The sequence below is a fragment of the Cololabis saira genome, chromosome 1 (assembly GCF_033807715.1).
Source record: "Cololabis saira isolate AMF1-May2022 chromosome 1, fColSai1.1, whole genome shotgun sequence".
Taxonomy (NCBI): domain Eukaryota; kingdom Metazoa; phylum Chordata; class Actinopteri; order Beloniformes; family Belonidae; genus Cololabis; species Cololabis saira.
This window is the reverse complement of record NC_084587.1, coordinates 30,298,071-30,320,388: the sequence shown is the minus strand read 5'-3', so window position 1 is coordinate 30,320,388 and position 22,318 is coordinate 30,298,071. Positions and strand designations below refer to the sequence as shown.

The 22,318-nt window shown below is 39.6% G+C and overlaps 2 protein-coding genes across 2 annotated transcripts in view; one reads left to right on the top strand and one right to left on the bottom strand.

The window, feature by feature from the left end:
* Window positions 1-22,318, top strand: part of LOC133442628 (parvalbumin-7-like) — a 470,342-nt gene that overhangs the window by 141,530 nt on the left and 306,494 nt on the right. The window lies entirely within an intron of this gene.
* c1qtnf6b (C1q and TNF related 6b) lies at window positions 4,041-21,881 on the bottom strand. Its single transcript, XM_061720553.1, has 3 exons — window positions 21,774-21,881; window positions 13,399-13,582; window positions 4,041-6,681 (listed from the first exon to the last, which is right to left on the bottom strand). The coding sequence occupies exons 2-3, from the start codon at window positions 13,568-13,570 to the stop codon at window positions 6,134-6,136; spliced, it is 720 nt and encodes a 239-aa protein (XP_061576537.1). The 5' UTR covers window positions 13,571-13,582; window positions 21,774-21,881; the 3' UTR covers window positions 4,041-6,133.

Below are 22,318 nucleotides of genomic sequence, written 5' to 3'. Positions count from 1 at the left end.
ATCAGAACTTCATATGCCTCCCCTTCACCAATAGATGGAGGCAAGAAACACTCCCAAGTAACTGAGTGTTTAATAAGGAACAAGTGGGACACTGGAGGGGAGCTGGAGAAAGGCTTTCAAATCATGTGACCTCATTCTGCGACAAGTGTTGTTCAAGTCCCTTTTTCCTGTTTCCTTTTCACTCAAGCGCTTGAGAATACTTGGTTTGGTTAAGAACATTTTTTTATGTTATAATATCAATTTCAGTTTCATTTGAATGAATATTTAAGTATTTTTCAGGATGTGATGTCCAGTTCACGTGGTCTCTCTTATTCTTATTATCAGCAGCAGCAACCTTTTTGTGACAGTTTTTTTAATTGAAATTTTCATCAAGACAGAACTTTGCATTCCAGTTTATGTCAGTTCAGCATATAAAAAACTGTCGGTATAAGAATAATTAAAAAAAATAACATAGAGGGAAATTAGAAACATTAGAAATCATAATAATAAAAAAGCAGCACCAACTCTGTGTTATTTTACACCTCTATTATGCTCATTAACAGTAAAAGACAGTAGTAATTGTAAGATGAAGCTGGCTCACAGAACTGCAATGGATGTCATGGCAAAGGCAACTGATCCAAGGAAGGCAGGATGGAAAAAGCAAGGATAAGAGAAGAGGAGGAGAGGAGAGAGTGACAGAATGTCATAAAAGTGCTTTAAACACCACAACTCTGAGCTAAAAAAATAAATAAAAACAGCAAAAGTGAATTTATGTTGCTTCAATATATCACATTTCTCTGTCAGAACCAACACATGCAGCTTAGGTTTAAGTGTGGTTTACATTCGGGTTACTTTTGAAAACTGATATTAAAGGTTATCTGATTTAATATATGGCTCTGAACAAAATGGTAGAAAGTGTAATGCCGCTGGAGTCGTGAGCGAGAATAAAACCATACAAAACCAAACATTGGAAGTCAGGTATGACCCTCTGTTTATTGGTGTTGTTCACCTCTGAGGCAGTCTCAAGGTCATTTGTAGAATAACAGTTTGTGTGCATGAAAATATAAATAATGTATTGTATATATGCAAATAGCTTCTGACTTTGAATGGGTTTGTTTTGCTGCAGTGTACTAAAGATTATGCATGAAGTGAAAATCTATTACGGCTCAAGGCCTTTCGCAGTCAAAAAGGCAGGTTTTTATATTTGGATAAATATACAATACTCTTTGAAACAAAAACTGTAAGTAAAAGTGATGTACTCAAACAAATGGCACATAATATTTAAAATGTCATCATTAAAAGAATTGTAATTTACAATTAGGGGTTCCCGATTAAATGCCAATGATGAAAGCCTCCTTAAGGACTAACAGCTGGATACTGTCATGGTCAAACCCCCTCTCAGGCAGCAGGGCTGTCACTGCATTGTGACATCCAGCCTGTCGGTCCCTGCTTGATCAAAGCCAAGAACAGAGTCTATGATGCAAGCACATGTCCCCTGTAATCCATGAGTTTCATCACGGGGTTTAACACTGAACTCTTGCAGTTGCTGGCCTCAAAGTGCATGCATCTACTTGTAAGTTGCAAATTGTAGATATTTTATCTTCTATGGGTGAGGTGCCTGGAAAAATCTCTATATCTGCCCAAAAGCAACAGGCAAGCTTTCCAGCACACTTTATCCAGGCAAAGACCAGTCTGTTAGAAATAATGAGTGCCCTCAGTTATCCTAAATGTGAAGGAATTGTACATGTTAAAGTGGTCAAAAGGTTCAGCAAGTCACTGTCAGACTCGTGATCAATTATGTACATGAAAGAAACTAGAACTGGTAAGGTGTATTTACTATTTCATATGAGAAATTTACATTTATGAAAACAAATCTTTTTTCTCTCTGTGGAAAGGAACAAAGAAGCCAAGATCACAATTACTCGCGTCAGTGTCCAGAAAAGTCTTGGCACTGACAATTTTCTATTATTTTTTTTACTGTTTATCTCTTAACCAAAACACACTGAGGTGAGAGTCAGATGATGTTTGTAGATATAATGTATAATTGCTTATTCATTCACTGAATTGTTTTGATTTAATATATGGACAAAACGGAGCATATATGTTAAAACACTTCATTATGTGTGAGAACAAGCATTTAAGGTTATTTAACCTTAATTGTTCTTTACTTACTTACTGTACTTTACTATTTGTTTTCTTACATTATGAAAGCATTGCATACTGCAAGCTTAATGGGTTTTTTGTCTTTGCATATTATTTTATTGTTGTGTTCAAATTATTTTGACATGTATAGTTCTTTTGCTTTGGGTCAAATTCAGATTTTCACTTTTTTAATCGTGTCAGTTTTTATTTTGATAACAAAGTTAGAGAATTATCCAAGTAGTATTTTTAATCACAGCTTGTCTGGGCTCTTGGAACAGTCTATACCAATGTGGGCTGATGAACCAGGAAAACTGCTCTGCTTTGGTTCCCAGAAGAATTCTTCTCTGAAAGTTTAGAGTATTTACAGTGCTGCCGTCTGCTTTTCTTCTGGCATAACCTCCCTGAGGATGGCATTACAGCTAATGGGAGAGATATGGCCAGACAGATGGAGCTGGCAGGCTGCAGCCTCATCTGCTGTCACTGGGAGCTGGGGATGTTTATTTCTTTGTTTGTTTGTTTTAGAAAACTGGCCAATTTATAGGGTCAAATCTGAAATAACATTTCCCCCATAGCCCTGAGTTGCTGGATGGTGTTATTTGTAAAGAATTTGATGGGTGAGGAAGAATCCTCTGCAGAAAACTGAAATACAAACACGACATGCATGCTCTCTGTTGTCAAAAAAAGCTTTATTTTCAGACCAACAGAAAATTGATGTTCCTGATTGCTTGAGAAATTATACAAGAGGGTATAAGCCACAATCAACAGTCCTTTTGTAGTTCAGTGGTGGTGAACACAAAGTGACTTGGCTGAGAAAGACGAACATTTAAAAAAAAGTCACAACACACAGTGACATAATCAAGCCCCATCAGAAAAAGTGGTAACAAATTTGAAAAGCTTTTAAAGAAAACTGATATACAACTATTTACATAAACTGCTCTGCAGTTTGTAGTATTTGTATGAACACACATTTTTTTAAATGTCTGAACCCTGATGTCATATTGCATCTGATAACACAGCACCTTTAATTGATTTCTGTTCACCAAAATTACAAACAACAAAAATAAGACAAACCAGAAAACATTTGTGCATATTTTACTATAAACCTATGTCTCTTTCTGAGTGTGAACACACAGCATGTGTAAGCGAACTGACTTCTTATTGATCGGTAATTATCTTCTTTTTTTTGCCAAACTGGAAAAACAAGCAAGACAATGCATGTTAAAAATGTAATTTGAAGTGTCTACAGTACATCGAGAGAAAACTAACCTGACTTAGAGGTCTCTCACAATCACAGCAGCTTTTTTAAGTAAGGGTTTGATGTCTAAGGGTGCTTTCACGCCTGTCCCGTTTGGAGCAGTTGTTCCGAAACAGGGAGCGTTTCCCCCTAAAGATCAGTTCGTTTGGTACATGTGAACACAGCAATCGCGCTCAGATGCAAGACAAAACAAGCGAGCCGAGATCACCTCGGAGAGGTGTCTCGGCTCGCTTCCATTCCAGACCTGGAGCGGTTCGTTTGCAGTGAGAACATAATCGACACAGCAACCAACACAGCTCACTCACAACTGTTATGTTGTCTTTGTTTTTCCCGGGGTACGGAAGAGGAAACTCCTTCCGCGTTCATTTCTGACCAATGAGAGAACAGTTGATTCACGCATGGCATTTGTTAACAGCTTTGAACCGCTAAAGACAGTTGCCTTGAGAACACAAACGCCACAAACGAAAAACGAAACAACTGTATCGATTTATCCCCTGAATCGGAACAAAACAAACGGGCCACAGGTGTGAAAGCATCCCTAAATCAAACCCGGCTTTGAGAGAATGGCCACTGGAAAGATTATGGGCTGCCATGCTCACAGTTTCAAGAGACAAATAGGTACATGCTAAGATAAAACTATAATGTGCAGGCCTAGCTGAAAACAATCTCTTTTGAAGTTAGTCTATATGTCTTCATCAAAGAAAGAGATCCAATATGAAGGAAACTTTCCACAAAAAACAATAATTCTAAAGAGTATTTGTTTTTATAATTCACTTAATCCATTTTTAGAATTAAGATCCTCCTCTTTGAGCCCTGTTCAGACCAGGTATTGAAAACCCTCCTCAGAGTCGGCAACTCTAAATGCGCCTGCTCACACCCGGCATTAACATGTGTCCAGGTACATCTGGAATGACAACTTGTCCTTGGATCAAACTCTCCTGCCCTACGAGCAAATAATAAACCAATGCAATAAACCAATTTGTTTTTACATGTGGGAGGAATAAATGCACTACGTCACACTGATTTTAACCAACAAAACACCAGTGGTGTGCTCTTATCCGTTTTAATGGCTGCTACTTATTTTTGTCACTATTGTGCCACTGATGACTTGGTCGTCCGCCCACAAAGAAGACATGTAGGTGGTTCTTCAGGGTCGCCCAGCTCACATCAGCCCTGTTTCCACTGAGAGGGTTCGGTACGGACTGGGGCGCAATTTTGTGTTTCCAATATAAAAGGCTCCCATAAAACGGAACCAAACCACACTCTTTCTGGACCCCTTCAGTTGTAGGTCCATAGGAAAATGGTACTGTACGGTTAAGGCAGAGCTACTGGCGTCACACAATGAAATCAGTTGATTGGCGGACAGAAAAATGTCACCGCTGACGTCAAAAGCCCACGATAAGTAAGTCGTTTTCTTCTCTTTTGGGCTAAGTTTCTCTTCACTGCCCGTAACCTTCTCTAATTTAATGCAGCATGTACTGCACATATAAAGGCAGAACAAAAGTGACCTGCTGGATGACCTCCATTGTTGTTGTTTGTAGCGTCACGTTTGTTGTTGTTGCACTAGTACGATGGCTTGCTAGACATTTGGCCTAACCCTGCATGCCCCCTGACAGCAGTGGAAACGTTCACCTGAATTGGCTAAACCCATTCTAACCCTTCTGAACCATACTGGCTTGGACCGAACTGCTCAGCGGAAGCGGGGCTATTGTGTTTTGACTTAATGAATGTGGCCACATGTGGCCAAAACCACCAGCAAATGTGGTCGGTATTCGGTAGGCGTCCTAAAATGTGCCCTGGGTGAATTTAAACCTGCCCAGTTGTAGGGTCCTGCAGGATGGATATTAACACCAGGTCTAAACAGGTTTATAACTTTTCCTCGCATCAAACTGATTCAAAGATGCTCAGATCCATCTGGTTTTCCTCAAGGATGAGACAAAGTGACACACACGTCTGCAAAATGAATATTATTTCATCTGGACTATGGACTCACATAAAAATCTACAGTACATATATTTGTGGCCATGAGGATATCATGTGATAGCAAAGGATATTTTCAATTTTCCTAAGGTTGCACATTGCATCAATGAGCAGCGTCATGTTGTAGATCCCTGCAGCTCAGAATATAAAGTTTTCATTCTGCATGACTATGCATCAGAAAGAGTAAGTCGTTACTGTTATATTGGTAATTTGGGTGGACGGACAAATGAAAGCCTTCCTTGGGAAGGTTCAATCTGATTATATATCTACGCTATGACAGACGTCTGTCTAGACAGTAAATAATCTGACAGGCACTCTACCAACACAAGTGGTGTATAAATGGGATTGCACTGATTTATCATTCCTGATAAAGAACAACCTGTGTCTTAGTCCAAGAAATGACTAATCCAAGAATAAACAGCAGCACAGAAAAAAAAACAAGTTTACTTTGTACAAAAATGTATTTCTAGTGCAAAGGAAGCATTACAACATTTTCTCCTAATTTCTTTGCTGTGCTACTATCCTTTTTGCTTTTTATTATTATTATAATTATTATTGTAATAATTATTATAATTATTATTATTATTATTTGATTTAAAAGGTTTTGATGACCCTTGTTTAAAAAAACAAAGCATTTCCCCCTTAGGCTGAAAGGACAATTCAATAAGCACCATATTTGTATATTTAGTTCACCTGTCTTTCACAAAGCAGTATCTGGGGCTTAAAAACTGAAAATAGAATGATAAATCTGACCCAGACATTATTCCCCTCATATTTTCACTGGGTGCCAGGTCCCACCAGGTATCCATTGAAGGTTATGTAAACATCCACGTCGTCACTGTAAATGGCATTTTCCCTCTCCCTTTTATAGAGTCGGACCCAGACCTCATCATTCAGAGCCAAATGCAGCATGACACTCTGACTCTGCATGATGGACCTCTCGCTAGGCTGAGCGTACAGGATCACCTGCTCCTTGTCATTGTGCATCAAGTGGAGGTAGGTCTCCTTAAAGTTCCAGGTATGGATGTTAACGTTGAAGAAGTAGATCCCTGGCACATAGCAGTAGAATTTGCCTTTGAACATGTTAAAGTGCTCGTGGATATTGACAAACACTGTGTCGAACACCAGCGGCTGGTAGTAATCCAGGCTATGCAGTGATTTACGACGCCCCACAGAGAAGGATGAGTGGGGGATCTTGCAGGGGTCTCCCGGTGCACCTGCCTGGCCTTTGCTGCCTTTAGGGCCCATGGGTCCTCGGTGGCCAGGAGAACCCTCCAGACCTGATTTTCCTGGAGTGCCCCTGTCTCCTCTGTCACCTTTATCACCTAGAGGGACATAAAAACATGCAGGTGAGTGGTGCATAAACACAGCACTTCTAATGTAGATTTTTATTGTGTTTTTGGAAGATATTATGGGAAGGATAGACACCATTTACCACAAATATACACCAAAGCAAATGCAATAGCAAGCCTGGTAAGACTGTATGGCAGTGAGTCAGCTAGCATACATATATTAAAATTGTTCATATGGAAATGGAGTTGTTTAGGGTTTCTCCTCTTTGGTTATACAGATAACGTGTGTTACCATTAATGGTCAGTACATCCTTCCACACTTGGCTTTTTGACCAAAACAAATTCATCAGCTGGAGCACTTGCACTGCTCTCTTGCGTCACAGAAGCATGTTCTGCAGAGATTCATCTAGTTCTTCCTTTTATTCGTCTCCTTTCTGTAAATACATCCCTAATTGTGTCAAACTTCTAACCTGTATGTTCACTTTCAAAAGTTCAAAAAATGTCTTCAAAAAAAGTCTCACTTGGCCAAATCTGGTCTGCTTCAGTTCAACACAGTTTATTTATGTCATCACAATTCACAACAAAAGTCAACCCGTTTCCTTGATGGATTCTGCTTCTCTTATATTGCTTCTCTGCACTGCTTTTGGATTCATCGTACGAGCAAGAAGGCAAGAAATATCCATCTTTCCTGCCAACATTGACAGAAATGTTTCTGGCTAAGGGAACATTCTGCGTGTTGCCAATGTTGCTAGCACACAAATCAATAAGAATACACCACATACATTTTTTTTTAAATATGAGAAAAGGGCCTGTGAACAAAGCCAGCACAGGACCATTTAGGCCGGCCATACCCATTCACCTTGCAAAATTTCTTTTTTAAAGTAGGGCTGGGACACCTTCCATTCACAGTGGTTACAGGGATGGGCTTGGGCCTAGGGGACACAGGTTCAAGTCTCCAGATTGGTAACAAAGGTGAACCACTATGGGCTCCTGAACAAGGCCCTTAACCCCCAAGGGGTCCCCAGGCATTGGGAAAATGGCAGCCCAATGCTCCTAGTGTGATGGGTTAAAACCAGAGTCCAAATTCACCTAAGGGGATTAATAGAGTTTTGTATATAATAATATAAGCGCTTTCAAAAGCCATGTTTCAGCACAATCAAGATGGCTGCAGAATGGTTAAAAACACCCTTGAGCAATGTTTTTTTTAACTGCAAAACCGATAACAGCAATCCACCAAATGTTGCACCTATTAATAGGTTGAATGTATAGGTTTGGTTATGCAAACCATTTTGGATGTTGTCGCCCTGCTATGAACAGAAAAAAATGACAGAAAAGAAAAGCTTTTCCACGAGAAGAGCATTCTAACATTTCACTTAATCCCAAACTGTGGCTTTTTCAAAACCTATCAACATGTTCAATGCATAGATTTGTCCAACGCTTTGAGAAATACTGCGTGTAAATAGTAGTTTGAACATTGTATAATTGATTTTTCATTGGGATGTCTGTGCAGGTCTTGATGAAGTCATGAACTAAACATTTCTAGCTTGCCCTCAATGACCTACTCCTGAAGAGGTAAAGAACTGCTCGTCCTCTCAAAAGATCCACAAACATCCCTCCAGGTATGACCCCTGTCATAATATGACATCCTTAGGAGAATTACAGCATTTTCCACAAACATAATTACTTGCTGACCCAAGTGCACCTATGCACTTAAGTCATCAAGTGCAAAGGTGCACTTGGAACTGATCCATCAACACTATAAATCTGTATGTCTCTGCTTTTACTTTGGAGATGATTAGTGAACTATATGGCTGCCACAATTATGTCTACTATTAAAATCATTGACGACTAATTTAATAGTCGACGTGTCGTTTTATTTTATTTTTTTTACTTTATTTTTCTCTCAAAACTGCTGCGGCACCTTCCACTGCCACGTCTGCCTTTCGGTCCTAGATACACAGAGCTCAAAAGTGTGGAAGCATTTTAAGAAAACAACAGAGAAAAGTGTGCAATGCATTGTCTCCAAAGCAGAAGTTGCCTTTCACAGCAGCACCACTGCAATGCACGAGCACCAGAAAAGGAAGCACGTTGTGGCCGATTGTGACAACCATGAAGAGGGGTCGTCGTCTCAGGAAGCTAACTGGCTAGTTAGCTGCTAACATTATCATAAACAGAGAGCTAACTAACTAACATTAAAGCTAATGATGGTTATACAGGGCTCCCAAGTTTTGAAGTGTGCTTGGAGTGAGATTTTTTTGCACCAGGGTACAAATAGCAAGCCCCACTAGCTGAGCTATTCACACCCTGTTGTGCACCAACGTGTCTGCAACAGAAGGCACTTTTTCCACTTGTGCACCACTCTAAAATTGGAACCATGTCAACCAATAGTCAGGCAAACGTCTGCTCTCACACTTTTGTATGGACAATGTTTGCTCTTATGTCATTGTAAGATATTTTGAAGAGATTAAATGAAGTTTGTCAAAAGTGGTGTGAATACCTGTCAATCACTGTCAATGTGACATTACATGGGGTATTTAACCTACAATCAGCTCAGCTCAGATTATGGAACATCATAACATTTCCCTACATTACTTATGCCGATGACACACTCTATATTTCAGTGTCACCACATGACTACAGTCAGTCCACTACTCTCATTGAGTAACTCTATTCAATGAGTTCAAATCAATGAGTGGATGTGCCAGAATTTTCTCCAGCTAAATGCAGAAAAGACAGAGGTGATCATTTTTGGCCCTAAAAAGGGGGAAGATCAGCGCTCACCTTGGCTCCATGTCATTGACAGCTACAAATCAAGCCAGACATCTTGGTGTAATTATTGACTCAGACCTGAACTTCAACAGCCATCTAAAGTTTATCACTAATCTGCCTACTACCACCTGAAAAACATTGCTAGAATTAAGAGGTTTCTGTCTCAACAAGACATGGAAAAACCTATTCATGCATTCATTTTCAGTAGGTTGGATTATTACAATGGCATCTTTACAGGCCTTAACAAGAAATCTATCAGGCAGCTGCAGCTGATCCAGAACGCTGCCGCCAGAGTCCTTACAAACACCAGGAAACTGGACCACATTACACCGGTCATGAAATCGCTACACTGGCTTCCAGTGAGTCAAAGGATAGAGTTTAAAATCTTACTGCTGGTCTACAAAGCACTGAATGGTCTTGGACCAAAATACATGCTGGATCTGTTAGTTCCTATGAAGCTCCCAGACCCCTGAGGTTCATCTGGATCTGGTTTGTTGTGTGTCCCAAGAACCAGAACCATCAAGGTGAGGCAGCGTTCAGTTATTCTGCTCCTCACCGGTGGAACAAACTTCCTGTAGACCTGAGGTCTCCTCCAACTGTAGATCCTTTAAATCAGGCCTTAAAACATTGCTTTTACTCAAGCGTACTCCTAAATTAAATACTTACCTGCTGTACTCTACTGCCCTTATTTTTAACAACTTGCGATTTTTATGATTTTACTTCTTGAAAAAAAAACTTGAGAGCCCTGGTTATATAAGAACAGCTGGACGCTGGTGTAATAAGCTGTATTTTTTAATATCCAATTTACGTATGATCCAATTAGTCGACTAATCGCAAAAAATAATCTGTGATTAGTCAACTATAATCGTTTGTCGCAGCCCTAGCGAACTCCTAAGAATATTTCACATCTTACTTTGGACATTGAATGTTGCTAAAACATCCATAGTATCCAGACATGAAATGGAGTTGAATATGTCTCATCAACTTCAATTTTCATTAGGTAAATGACTGTTTCTCTGTCTAATAACAGGAGCTGTGAATGATATTCTGGAGTCGAAGCAGTGCCCCAACAACTGCAGTCAGCAATCCACATCTCTTCATCTGCTCTGCCGTTCTCTGCTGTCAGTTCATCAAGTTTACTCTGTCATTAACTACATTCTAGCCGTCCTTTCTCGCTACTCTGCTTTACCCACAGTAAAGCCTATTTTTTCTCCCCTGCTCCAATCGTGAGCACTTTCCTCCTGCTCCAAATTCAACCCCAGAACTCTGGTTCTCCTTTGGAGATCACTGCCTTGGAACTTCCTATCCACTGCCTCATCCTTTGGACTCTGTTTCTACACTCAACGCCAGGTTTGCTGAAGCAAAAGGGTGTGTTTATCCAGTAGAGATTGCTTTTAAACAGGGTAAGAGTGCAAAAAGATTTGACCAAAACTGAGTTTGTACCTTTATTTTGTTCAAATCAAGTCCACTGTCCCTCACAGTCTTCCTCAGGAAATGTAACTGCAATAAATAGAACTGGATAACGGCCTATAGTTGTACAAAAGAGTCTGAACTCCAGAAAGTAAGCATGTGTGCATGTGAGATGAGCAATGGAAACGATTTTTCTTTTTCACGGTTAAGTTGCTGGACTGGTTTGAAGGTTGACTGTGGGTCAGAACAGACTTGGCATGTTCATATATCAAAGGACCAACATTGGAAACGATTGTGATGACACATTGTTTGAACTATTCTAGCAGAGTTGGCTGCTAAGCATCAAATATTGGATACGCATGTCCTCACAAATCCCTCTTCGGCTGTGAGTGTGTGAATCTTGCATTAGGAAATTCCTGTCTTTTTAATCCCCGTCTCTTCTGTCCCATTTCTCTATCTCTTTTCCTCAGGCCTATGCCATATATCCCCTATATCCACTTGGACAAACATTGCAACACAAACACAGAGACACAAGCACTCAGACGCACACATCATCCCTGTTGTCCTCTGCGTGACCGGTAACATGACCTCCACTGACCTGTCAGTTTTGGCTGTGACAGAGTTCACTGTGAACATACTCAACTGCATCAGCCAGCTGTAAAAAGCAGATGTCTGCATGAGTCCTCAGGGTTTCTAGGAGAACCAACTAAGGAATGAAGTTGGACTGGGTCCATTTTTTTATAGTTGAATCTGATTATGTTTCCTTAAATCATAGTGCATTTGAGTTAGGAAAATGTCAAAGAAATTTACGATGTGTTTTATTGTACCCTTTGGCTTTTTTTTCATGCTTGGGTATAACGCTGTATCTCATCCTTATTCAGTCCATAGGAATCTATGAATATGCTAACATGCTAATCTGACCCCTGCCATGAATCCGTCAATCTGATGGATGTCTCCTCCGAATGTGCAATGTCAAGGCCATTACCTCTGATCCCCAAAAACCACTACTCAAAAACCACAGGGATGACTGCCATCACATGCTAGGTCATTGGTTGTAGACATATCCAATGACATGCAAAAGCAGTTTCTACTGCACCGGTTGGTCCTCCGCTCTGGAAATCCAGAGGCAAGGTCAAATCCTGAGTAATTCTTTGTAACAAACAGGAAAACATTACAATGGCTAGCCAGGCTAATAAATAGACAAAACTGTATTGTATGCAACTGCTGTGTGGCTAAAGTCTGATACACAGATAAAGTTAATTTCTTAATGCTGGAGCTGAAATAAAAATCATCCCACTCGCAAGATACTGTGTCACAGTGTGAAACCAGCCTGAGTCATCTTTTGCAAAATTTCGTTGAAGAGACGCTGATTTTTAAATTGGGTTGCAGGTTATTTCTATCACTGGAACATGCCATTTCACGTTCAGCTGGAGCATCTTTCTCTTTTGGCTAATTTCCCCCTAATTACCAATGCATAGTTTCATTGAGCAGCACCGTTCCAGCATGATTATACTTTTGATTAAGTAAGCCTTCCACTTTTGTCAGGCACGCAGCCACCTGCATAAGCAGAGGCAGTGTTAAGAGAAGTGTAACTGGCCGTGTAAACTCCTTGCACAGAGTGTATTCTTTGCTAAATGTAATATCCCTGTGTAGAAAATATAAAAGATGAGCTCCCAGGTTAACTCCTTCAGGAAAAAGAAGGGCTGAAAAGTGGCTTATACCCAGTACTTGAGTTGAGGGGGGATGAGGGGGGATGGCATCCCTCCTGAAATAAAAACGGTCAAAATCATGCCCCCAGTAAAACTCCCATCCCTCCTTTCCATCCCTTATGTCATTTCATCAATGAATGTGGTTTTACTGCTATTTCAACATTTAGAGTCATCACCAGAAAAATAACACCAGAAAAATAACTTATTTGACAATTTTCACCTTTTTCAAGTAAATTTTCACTTGAAATAAGTAGAAAAATCTGCCAATGGGACACAATTTATCTTCTCATTACAAGCAATAAAATCTTGTTCTACATGCGATTTTTCTACTTATTTTAAGTGAAAATCTACTTGAAACAGGTGAAAATTGTTGTTTTTTCCAGTGATGAGTCTTGTTTTAAGTGTAATGAGATTTCTTTTACTAAAATGAGACATTTTAACTAGAAATAAGACAAATATTCTTGTTAAGATTTTGGGTTTTTGCAGTGATCCATTTTACCTATCCTGTGAAGGACAGAGTCATATTGATAAGTTCAGAAAACTGTTTTTTATTGTTGTGTTTTGATGTATTTGATGTATTTGATGTGGATATTTAAAGCTTACAGAAGGCTGCATTTAACTGCTGCTATGTCATTCCTGCAGTATTTCTGCAGGTGTTTTGGTCAGTGCTATTATTTGTAATATATTATATTATTTGTAATCAGCACAAATTATCTGTCCCCATATGATAAAATCCACCATCCCCCCTGATTTTTTTTTTACAACTCGAGTACTGCTTATACCTGAATTGGTACTTGGTTACCTAAACTGGTAATCATATCTTGTAAGTTGCAAACAAAAATTTGCCGGAGTGTTGTGGTACCTTTGAGGATGGTCATGTTGATGACGGTTCTGACTTCAGGCATTTGATAAGGAGCTGGAGCCTCGAAGTGGTCGCAGCAGCGTCTGCAGAGCCTGGAGGGAGGTCTGGAGGGGGAGGGGACACAGCAAACCAACGGGAGGAACAACAGCAGCTTCAAATACACCGGCAACATGGCTGCTACAACCTGATGGAAGAAAGAAAAAAACTGTTTTGAAAAACAATATGTAGAAAAACATTGACTTGTATGACATTATTTGTACAAATGTACTGTAGATGTTTATGAATCTGATGGAATCTAAAAACTTTACACAACTGTTTTCATAATTAGTGTGACATCACAAGAACGCTGCTCTTTATTTGACAACAGGCAAAATGAAGCTTTACTTCCTCTCAATGGTAACACTGTTACAATATGAACACATGGACAAATGGATGTATTACACATTTTTGTGTGAGACTAGGCTTGCACTGAAAATATGTAAATAAAAGCATTCAGGAGTTAATTTGTTCATACAGTAGGTGCACACAGAAACTGCTGCATTTGAATGGATAGTAAAAAATAAACGGCACTTTGATACTCTGGTAAGTTTTCATAAAGACTTCAATTACTGTGGGCACATTCTCTGTTTTTCTTGCTTTTATTCAGAACACTTCATTTCATCTTCAAACATGGGCAATATGAAGTCATCTTCATAAGCAATTATTTTAAACCTTTAGATGAACTAGCATGGATCAGTGTGATGGATGCTCTATTCAGCGGTGAGTTTACTCACTTTTATCATCAGAAGCCTTTCATAACAAACCCTTATGGCTGCTGGATTCTGTAAACGTGTGTTTTTTATGTCAGCTTAGATTTCCAGACTCACTTCAGCTATGTTTTTTTGTTTGTTTGGTTGTTGTTGTTTTTTCTACAATGATTAAAACAGATTTACAAGCCGAGCCCTTGCCTTGAAAGTCAAGCTGTATTCGCCAGGGATTATATAGTCAGGGTTATAATGGATGAATCAGAGCTCCTCACATTGTCATGACATCCTGATGGAACCCAGTTCTATCATTCACGGTCGCTGAATTATAACATCACAACAAATCTTTAAATTTTACCTCAGACTTTCACATTTAAATATTTTTACAGCCTTTTCTTGCTTTCTTTACACAACTAGTCATTGCAAAAAAATAACATCTGACAGTATGAACTAAATATACAGTATGTCAAGGTTTTTTTCTTATCAACATCATTTCATACCCATCTGTTTCATCATTTCAGGGATATAACACATTCAAAAACATTATATAGATACAATTTAGTGCTACTAATGAGGTGAAAATGGAACACAACTCTGCCAATTCAAACAAGTGATGTAAACAGGTGACTGTAATGATGATTGGGTACAATCGCAGTCTGTACAAGGCTGACTGTTTGGAGGCTGACTCCTCCAAAGATGAATAGATAGTCTCCATTAATTAAATGTTTAAAAAGTGTGTTCCTCAAAGAAAGATTGAAAGAGGAAGATGGGATTTGATTTGGGGTTTGATATCTTCTTCTGCAATGCTGAGTGTGTAAAAGAAAAGGGTGCATACCTGCAATTGGCATTGCATCAGGAGCCATGTTTGTAGCTGATATGGCTACATGGGCAGGTTATTTGGGGACGCCTTCATCAAGCATTGCAATAAGGAGGAGACACATTCATAAATGCTTCTTAAAACTTTACTGTGCTAAAACAATACGTCCACCTCATCTAGAGGCAGCGTGAACGTGTCTGGGCTCTGAGGCATCTGGGATGGACCACCAAACACTGGAAAGGATCATTCTTGCATCAGTATTTCCGACCTTCTTTTAAAAAAAAAAAAAAAGAAAAAAAAAAGGGTACCGTGTGCTCCAAAACAAAAAGATCAACCTGGCTGATACGAGTAACAGGTAAGAAAGACACCATCTGTGATGGTCTGGAGTTGTAAAAGTGTTCTTTGCAAAAGTATAGCAGAAACATGTGTGCAGGCTGAAATTTTAGAGCAAAATGTGTTCCCTTTAAAACCACATCTTTTCCAGGGATCTTCATGCATTTTTCCACAAGACAATGCAAAACCACCCTGCAGACATTACAAAGACAAGGCAGTGGAGGAAGCAGGCCGAGGTACCAGACTGGCCCGTCTGCAGTCCTGACCTCTCTCTAGTAGAGAATGCATGGAGAAACAAAAAATGTGACCATGATGACCCCATTGTGCTGAGAACCTTAAGGCATGCTTGAAGAATGGGACAAAATAACAAATATAATGTTTAATTGCTTGGTATTGTCAGTGACAGAAGCCTTTTAAGTGTTGCGTGACGGAGGAGCAACATTACAAAGTGATAAAATCGTATTGTTATTTAAATGCAGAAATTGAAGTATATTAACTAAAGAAATAAAGTAAACATGAAACAAACATAAAAGTCAAAGTAACAACTAACTTTTCAGTACAAAAGAATAGATTATCGTGCTAAACCTTACAGTTCCCACCATTGGCTCAGTGAGAACTAAGTTTTTATTAATAGTGAGAATGTGTATGTCTAACAAACCCTCAAAATGCAAATATCATCATAAATATGAGAGCAAATAGGTTCAATTATCTTTCTGATCTCTGTTTCCGCTTTTATCTTTTAATGCAGGAAACTGCAGCTTATCCCAGCTGCTATCTACCACTTACCAAATAAACTCAACTTTTAGGAAATGCAACGTTAGCATCTGTTTCTGCAAACCGAGCTGATTGTCTAAACAACCCACAATAATGCACAATGTGTAATTATTTTTAATGTAAGTAATTTCTGAAGGAATTATCTCCTATGTATATCTCCTCCCTGCAGCATTACGTGAACCCAGCGCACCCTCTGAAATTAATTCTCTAAAAACATTAACAATGACTTTGCTTGTGTTTGCTTGTCCGCTGTTCCACAAGGTTCCACATCGTTCCATCATGTGCACTCACAGATGGCAGTAACCTTTGAAACACTTAAGGGCTAGACTGCAAAGTTATATAATGCCAAGGACACGTGTTATCAATCCATTTTTTTATGCTGCCTCCAATTTCCTAAAAAAAAAAGTATTACAACAAAATCATTAATTCATTTTTAATAGTGTGTATTAATGCATGTATCTATTACTTTTTACAATTATCAACAGCCACATTAAATGAAATTGAATAAACTGAAGGCAGATTCCTTTTTATTTCATCATGTGGGAGTACAATATGTCATACGAGAAACTCACTGTATGGCTTTTCAGCTTTGTTAAATTCATTATTTCTGCTTGGACTTATGATTTTATTAAATATGCGGTGGTCTTTCCAACAACAAAAAAAAAAAAGAAGCTAAGAAAGACATTTTTCATTCCATACTAAAAATAAAGTTTACATAGTCCAGGTTACAGTCTTACTTTCCCTTTCTGTGCATATTTTTTCAGTTTACAGTCTCTTTATCTCCTTCCAACTTTTCTTTCTCCATCTAGTCTCCTTATTACCCACTGACATTCCTCATCTTTGAGAATGAAATGTAATATCAAGGAGGGGAAAAAAAACAGGGCTGAGGGGAAAGGGACGAAGTAAAATAAAACTAAAATAAATAAGGATAAGACACATGAGATAAATAACAGAAATTCTCAAAGGTCTTTATGATGATAGATGGATGCTAACAGGAGCTCAGATGATGGATGGAACACGACAGCGAGAACATGAAATGACTGGAACTCTGCCTCCACATTTTTATCCAACTGCTGACAGTAAAATATAACCATGACGGTTATTATCTGGGTCTGTAGCACTAATGCCGTCAGCCAGATGTCAGAAGGCTCACTTGCACTATATGTTTGCAAAATTAGTTAAGAGTTAACACATTCAATGTAGAGGGCTCTCTTTTTTTATCTTACCAAATTTTTAACCAGCATGTTTAAACTACATTGCAGTGGCTCTAAAAAGGAAGTTACTCTCAAAAACATCACTCAAAATCTATTCACATCAAAACTGGAGTTTTGTAATGAAAGAAAACCTTCAGGACACGATAGAAAGTGCTTGATCTGGTGTGAAAAATCAAGGTCATTATTTTTATTCTTTTTTTTCCAGAGCAATATGAACACACACTCATGTATTTTATGGACATTTCAAGGAATCTCACAGGGTATTGTATATTTGCTTTGTAGATGCCACAGTTTTCCCAAGTTGGGTAGTTTATAATTGGAATAAACTGAATATCACACAAGATAGACACAGATGGGAAACATAAAACATTCATGTCTATTAGCTTGACAAGAAAAAAAAAGACCTAGACAACCTACAGTATGATTCACTAATAAACGGATTTAGAAAGATATAAGATGCAATAAATCATCAGCTTTAACCACACAGCTTGCAGCAGGAAACAGTATGACAGTTTGGTCTCATTTTAAAAATTTAGTGAGGTAGTGTTGCAGAAGTTACTGCAATTGTGCTGGTGGAAATGAATTGTAAATTTTCTTGACATCTATTATAGCTATTAAAGTACTGTGTTTGTGTCTTTTCCAGGCAGGGTGGGACTCATCAGCTGGTGTGCTGAAAACAGGAAATATCTAACATATAGTAGACGTTAGATGGTGTCTTTAAAGATGAGCCATGATGTTTTTGTCCAGACATTTCAGTCCCGTTTCCGCTGAGTGGTTTCGTACGCTCTGGTATAATTCAGTACGGTTTAGAATGGTTCCAGTGAGCGTTTCCACTGCAAGCTGGACCGCCACGGCCCATGTGGGGTGTTGACCAAATGCCTAGCGAAGCTACCATAGAGAACCTACCAACAGAAACAATGGAGCTCATCCAGCAGTTTGTTCTTCTTATGTTTGCCTTTTGGTACCTCGTATGTACGATCCATGCCACGTTGTTTGAGAGAAGATTGTGGGCGGCAAAGAGTGTTTACAAACGCTTGTGCTGGTTTCCTGTTGGTTTTTGTTGTGGGTGGTGACATTTTCAGTCCGCCAATTAACAAATTGTATTGTGTGATGCCAGCAGCTCTGCCCTTACCATACTTTGACATTTTTCTATGGACCTACAAACAACGGGGGGCTAAAAATGGTTCAGTATGGTTTGGTTTAATGGGACAATTTTATAATGGAAACACATAAAATACCATACCGGACTGTACCGAACCAGGGGTTTATAGTCTCCATGTGTAATCACTTCGGTTATCCCTGATTTCATAAAGCTGTCTGCGGGTTTATTTTTTTATTTTTGGCTGAAATGCATCATCTACTGACGGACAGCCATAAAAATTTGGCAAAACAGCGTATTACCAAGGTGATGAATCCTGCCTGTGTAAATACATTTGCTAAAAAGATCAATTGTAAACTTGCCAATATGTTGTTTCTCAAACCTCAATCATCCAATCCACCAAACACCAAACAAAGTTATTTGCCATTGGCAGAGAAGACTTGGAACATTTTTGTCAGCCCAGTTCCCACATAATCAGCTGGGCTGCTCATCCCACTAATACATGTTCCTTACAAATGTGGCACCACTTAAAAGGGAGATAAATGGCCTTTCCAACGGTATATGAGTTATTGCCAAGAAGCATTGTTACTACAAAGAAATAATCTACCAAAAACAAATGTCCTTACTCTTTGGGCTAGGTTTAGATCACAGCATGTGGACCACTTGTAATCCCCTCTTTACTCCACCTCCACTCTCGGGCTGTGCATTCACAATTATCCCATTAAAGCACAATATTGCCTCCCCAGTGTGAGCTTTCATTCAACACTGCATTGTTCAACGATCTAAAGATGGTCTCTTTTTTCACCTTTGCGGTCCATAGCCAACAATAAATCCATAATGTCTCTTGTTACTGTATTCACTCACCCTCAGATAAAACACAATCCATAATAACCACTAACATAAATTAACAGCCCAGCAGTCATGCCACAATTTTCCTTTTGGAATTTCACCACACTAAACAGAGGCAGCACAGCACTACATCAGTGTGTCACATAGACTGCTTGCTGGCGTTGTGGTATCACCTGACTGAAAGCAGCATCTCTAATGCCAGCTGGTACTCACACACAGAGCTCATATCCGCTCTGTTTCACCTCCTGAGGCTCAACAGAGGTGCATCAAAAATGTCTTGCCTTAAGTCATGAACAACACACAACGAGTTGGAAACTGTCTGGCCTTGAAGTGCTGTGTGTAAGGAGCTAAAGTTTCTACCAAAGTTACCCAAGGCCTCAGCAGTGTTTTCTGCTGCTCAGTGTATGGTGGTTCCTCCAGAATGCTAAGCAAGACAATAAGATTTACTGAATGTCTGGTGCCCAAACTCAAGTGACAATTTTTTATGAAAGTCCACAGTCTACAATAATGTTCAGCAGAATATTCGTATATATGATAATAATTTGTTGATTCCTTGCATCTTCAAATTATATACTGTATCTAGATTTTAATATTGCTATCGGGCTGTTTTATTCAAGTCAACCTAACTTTTCAGCATTCATTTTTATGCTGAGCCAGTGCGAGATGTAAATTGGCTGAAAAATGGGTCCAATATAGGATGTGTCTGCAAGCAGACAAACGGCAAGTTCATTTATGTGGTTGGCCCAAGCGGGACCCAGATAAGACACCTATTTCCCACATACATGAGCACTACCACTGACTAATGCACATGTCCACATGGGGACCTGTGTTTCAGGCCATTTACAGTGCAACTCTGTTACATACAAGTGTTGGCTGTGGTTTTTATTAATGTGAGGCACAAAAGCTTAGGTAGGTAATGGGCAGTGACAGCGTTACTGTAACGCATTATTTAGTAATGCGTAACAGTAACGCTGTTAGTTTTGCGGTAACTAATACTCTCTAACGCATTACTTTTTAAATTGAGTAACGCAATTACCGTTACCAAACGGTGCATTACTCCGTTATTTCTGGCCAGCTACAGTGAAGCTTTTTTTCCCCACACGCAGAGACTGGAGGAAACGTAGCGGGAGTGTGTGTGCTTTCAAAAACATGACCCCGGTCATGGCGAGCCAAGAAAAGGCGAGTTTCGCAAAAAAAGGAGATATTGTCATTACAGTAATTCCTGGTATTTCGCAGCGGTTACGTTCCAAAAAGAACCCGTGATGAGTGAAATTCTTTTTACAATTATTATAGAAGGCTTCAAATTGCGGAGATCAGCACCGCCTCGTACGTATTCCCCTGCTCTTCTGAGCCGCTGCATCCCGACTTGCTAGCGTCTTTTTCTCCTAAAGCCCGCGGTGCATAGGTGTTTTTTCGAGAGAAGAAAATAGTTATGGGTCGTTGTTGTCACTCTTTTTTCTTCTGGACAAAAAGATTCTTATAAACCGACATGCCACAATTGGTTATATTTGAGACTGTAATGAACGATTCATCAAAGAGTCCCGTTCTTGAGCTGCTCGCTGAAGCTCATTGGCCGTTCTCAGCTTGTTGCTAAGCGACCAACGTTATTGACACAGGAAGTGAAGAAGCAGGGAGACTGTTTAGCCAATCAGAATGCAGAACACAAGGCACAATGCAAATCCATACAGTACCATGCTGAAATGAAGGCTAGAGGGGCATTGAATTTAAAATGTTTTTATTTAAAGTAACTAAAAAGTTACTTTTCATAGTAACACATTACTTTTTGGTCTAAGTAACAGTAACTAACTGAGTTACTTTTTAATGAGGTAACTAGTAACGGTAACTAGTTACTATTTTTCAGTAACTAGCACAACACTGGTAGTGGGTAAAGGTAAAGGGAATGAAATAAAAAAAAAGAAAAAGAAAATATGTGGTCTAATATACTTGCACTTTTGACACTTTATTCCAGCTTTAGACCCCCCATCCCGAGAGATGTGAGCAACGACTCGGACTGCAATCCTGACAGGCAGGGACATAATGATCCGAACAGAGCGCTGACAGGCTACTGCCGCATCCACAGCACGCATCCAGCAGCCATAATGGATTCATTTAGGAAGCCACGTCTACAATGCCCGAGCATCAATTTGGCATGCAGCTGCAGACCGGATAAAACACACAAATCTTCACAACTCAAAACGTACTCAGAGCCGGGCATGGAGCCGAGGCGCGCTGCAGCGCTCTCGGCACTATAGGGGTAACTTTAGAAAAAAAGAAAAGAAAAGAAAAAAAAAAACCTTGCTGAGTTGGCGACTTGGAAAACAGAAACTGTAACTTGTGCTTCTCTGCAAGCACGCAAAAGCGCTGCCGGCTGCGCCTTTCTCTACTCCGTCATTTCTTTCTTTCTATGTTTTCAAACTAATTTTACTGCTAACCATCAGGCTTTCTTGCATTTCCTCTATCTTTGGAGAACTGCTATGCAGTCATGTCGCCAGATGCGGTAAAAGCCGCTGTCACATCATGTCAGAGTGTGTGGTCGCTTCTCTTACCTGGTGGACTTTCACCACAGCTGAGGTGGCAAAAAGCGACTGCTGTAGTCAGACAGAGAGGTGGAACTACAAGGAGGAAACCTCTCTCCCTCTCACTCTCTCTCTCTCCTCCATGCGCGCTTTCAGTCTCACACACACACACACACACACACACACACACACACACACACACACACACGGTAGCCTGCACGTCTTTACTACTTACATCATAAAACAGAATCAGAAGAAAGTTTTTCTCCCCGTGATCTCTCTCCTCCCCTACTTGTCTCCCCCATCCCTTCCTCTAAACAGCCCATATTTAATTCCCATGTGACTCCATCCGGTTGGTTTGTAACGGTTTGAAGGTTAAGAGCAGCATGGAGGAATTGTAACCCAAACAGAAATATGGGTCATTTGTTTCCACTCTCACTCTTTTGATCAGCAAATCGGATTCTGGACCGAACCAACTAAATTAGCATGAACTTTCTCTTCCAATGTTTTGTCTCATTATGAGTACATTACATCACCTCTCACTGTCTCACCTAGTGTCTCAATTACACTGAGAA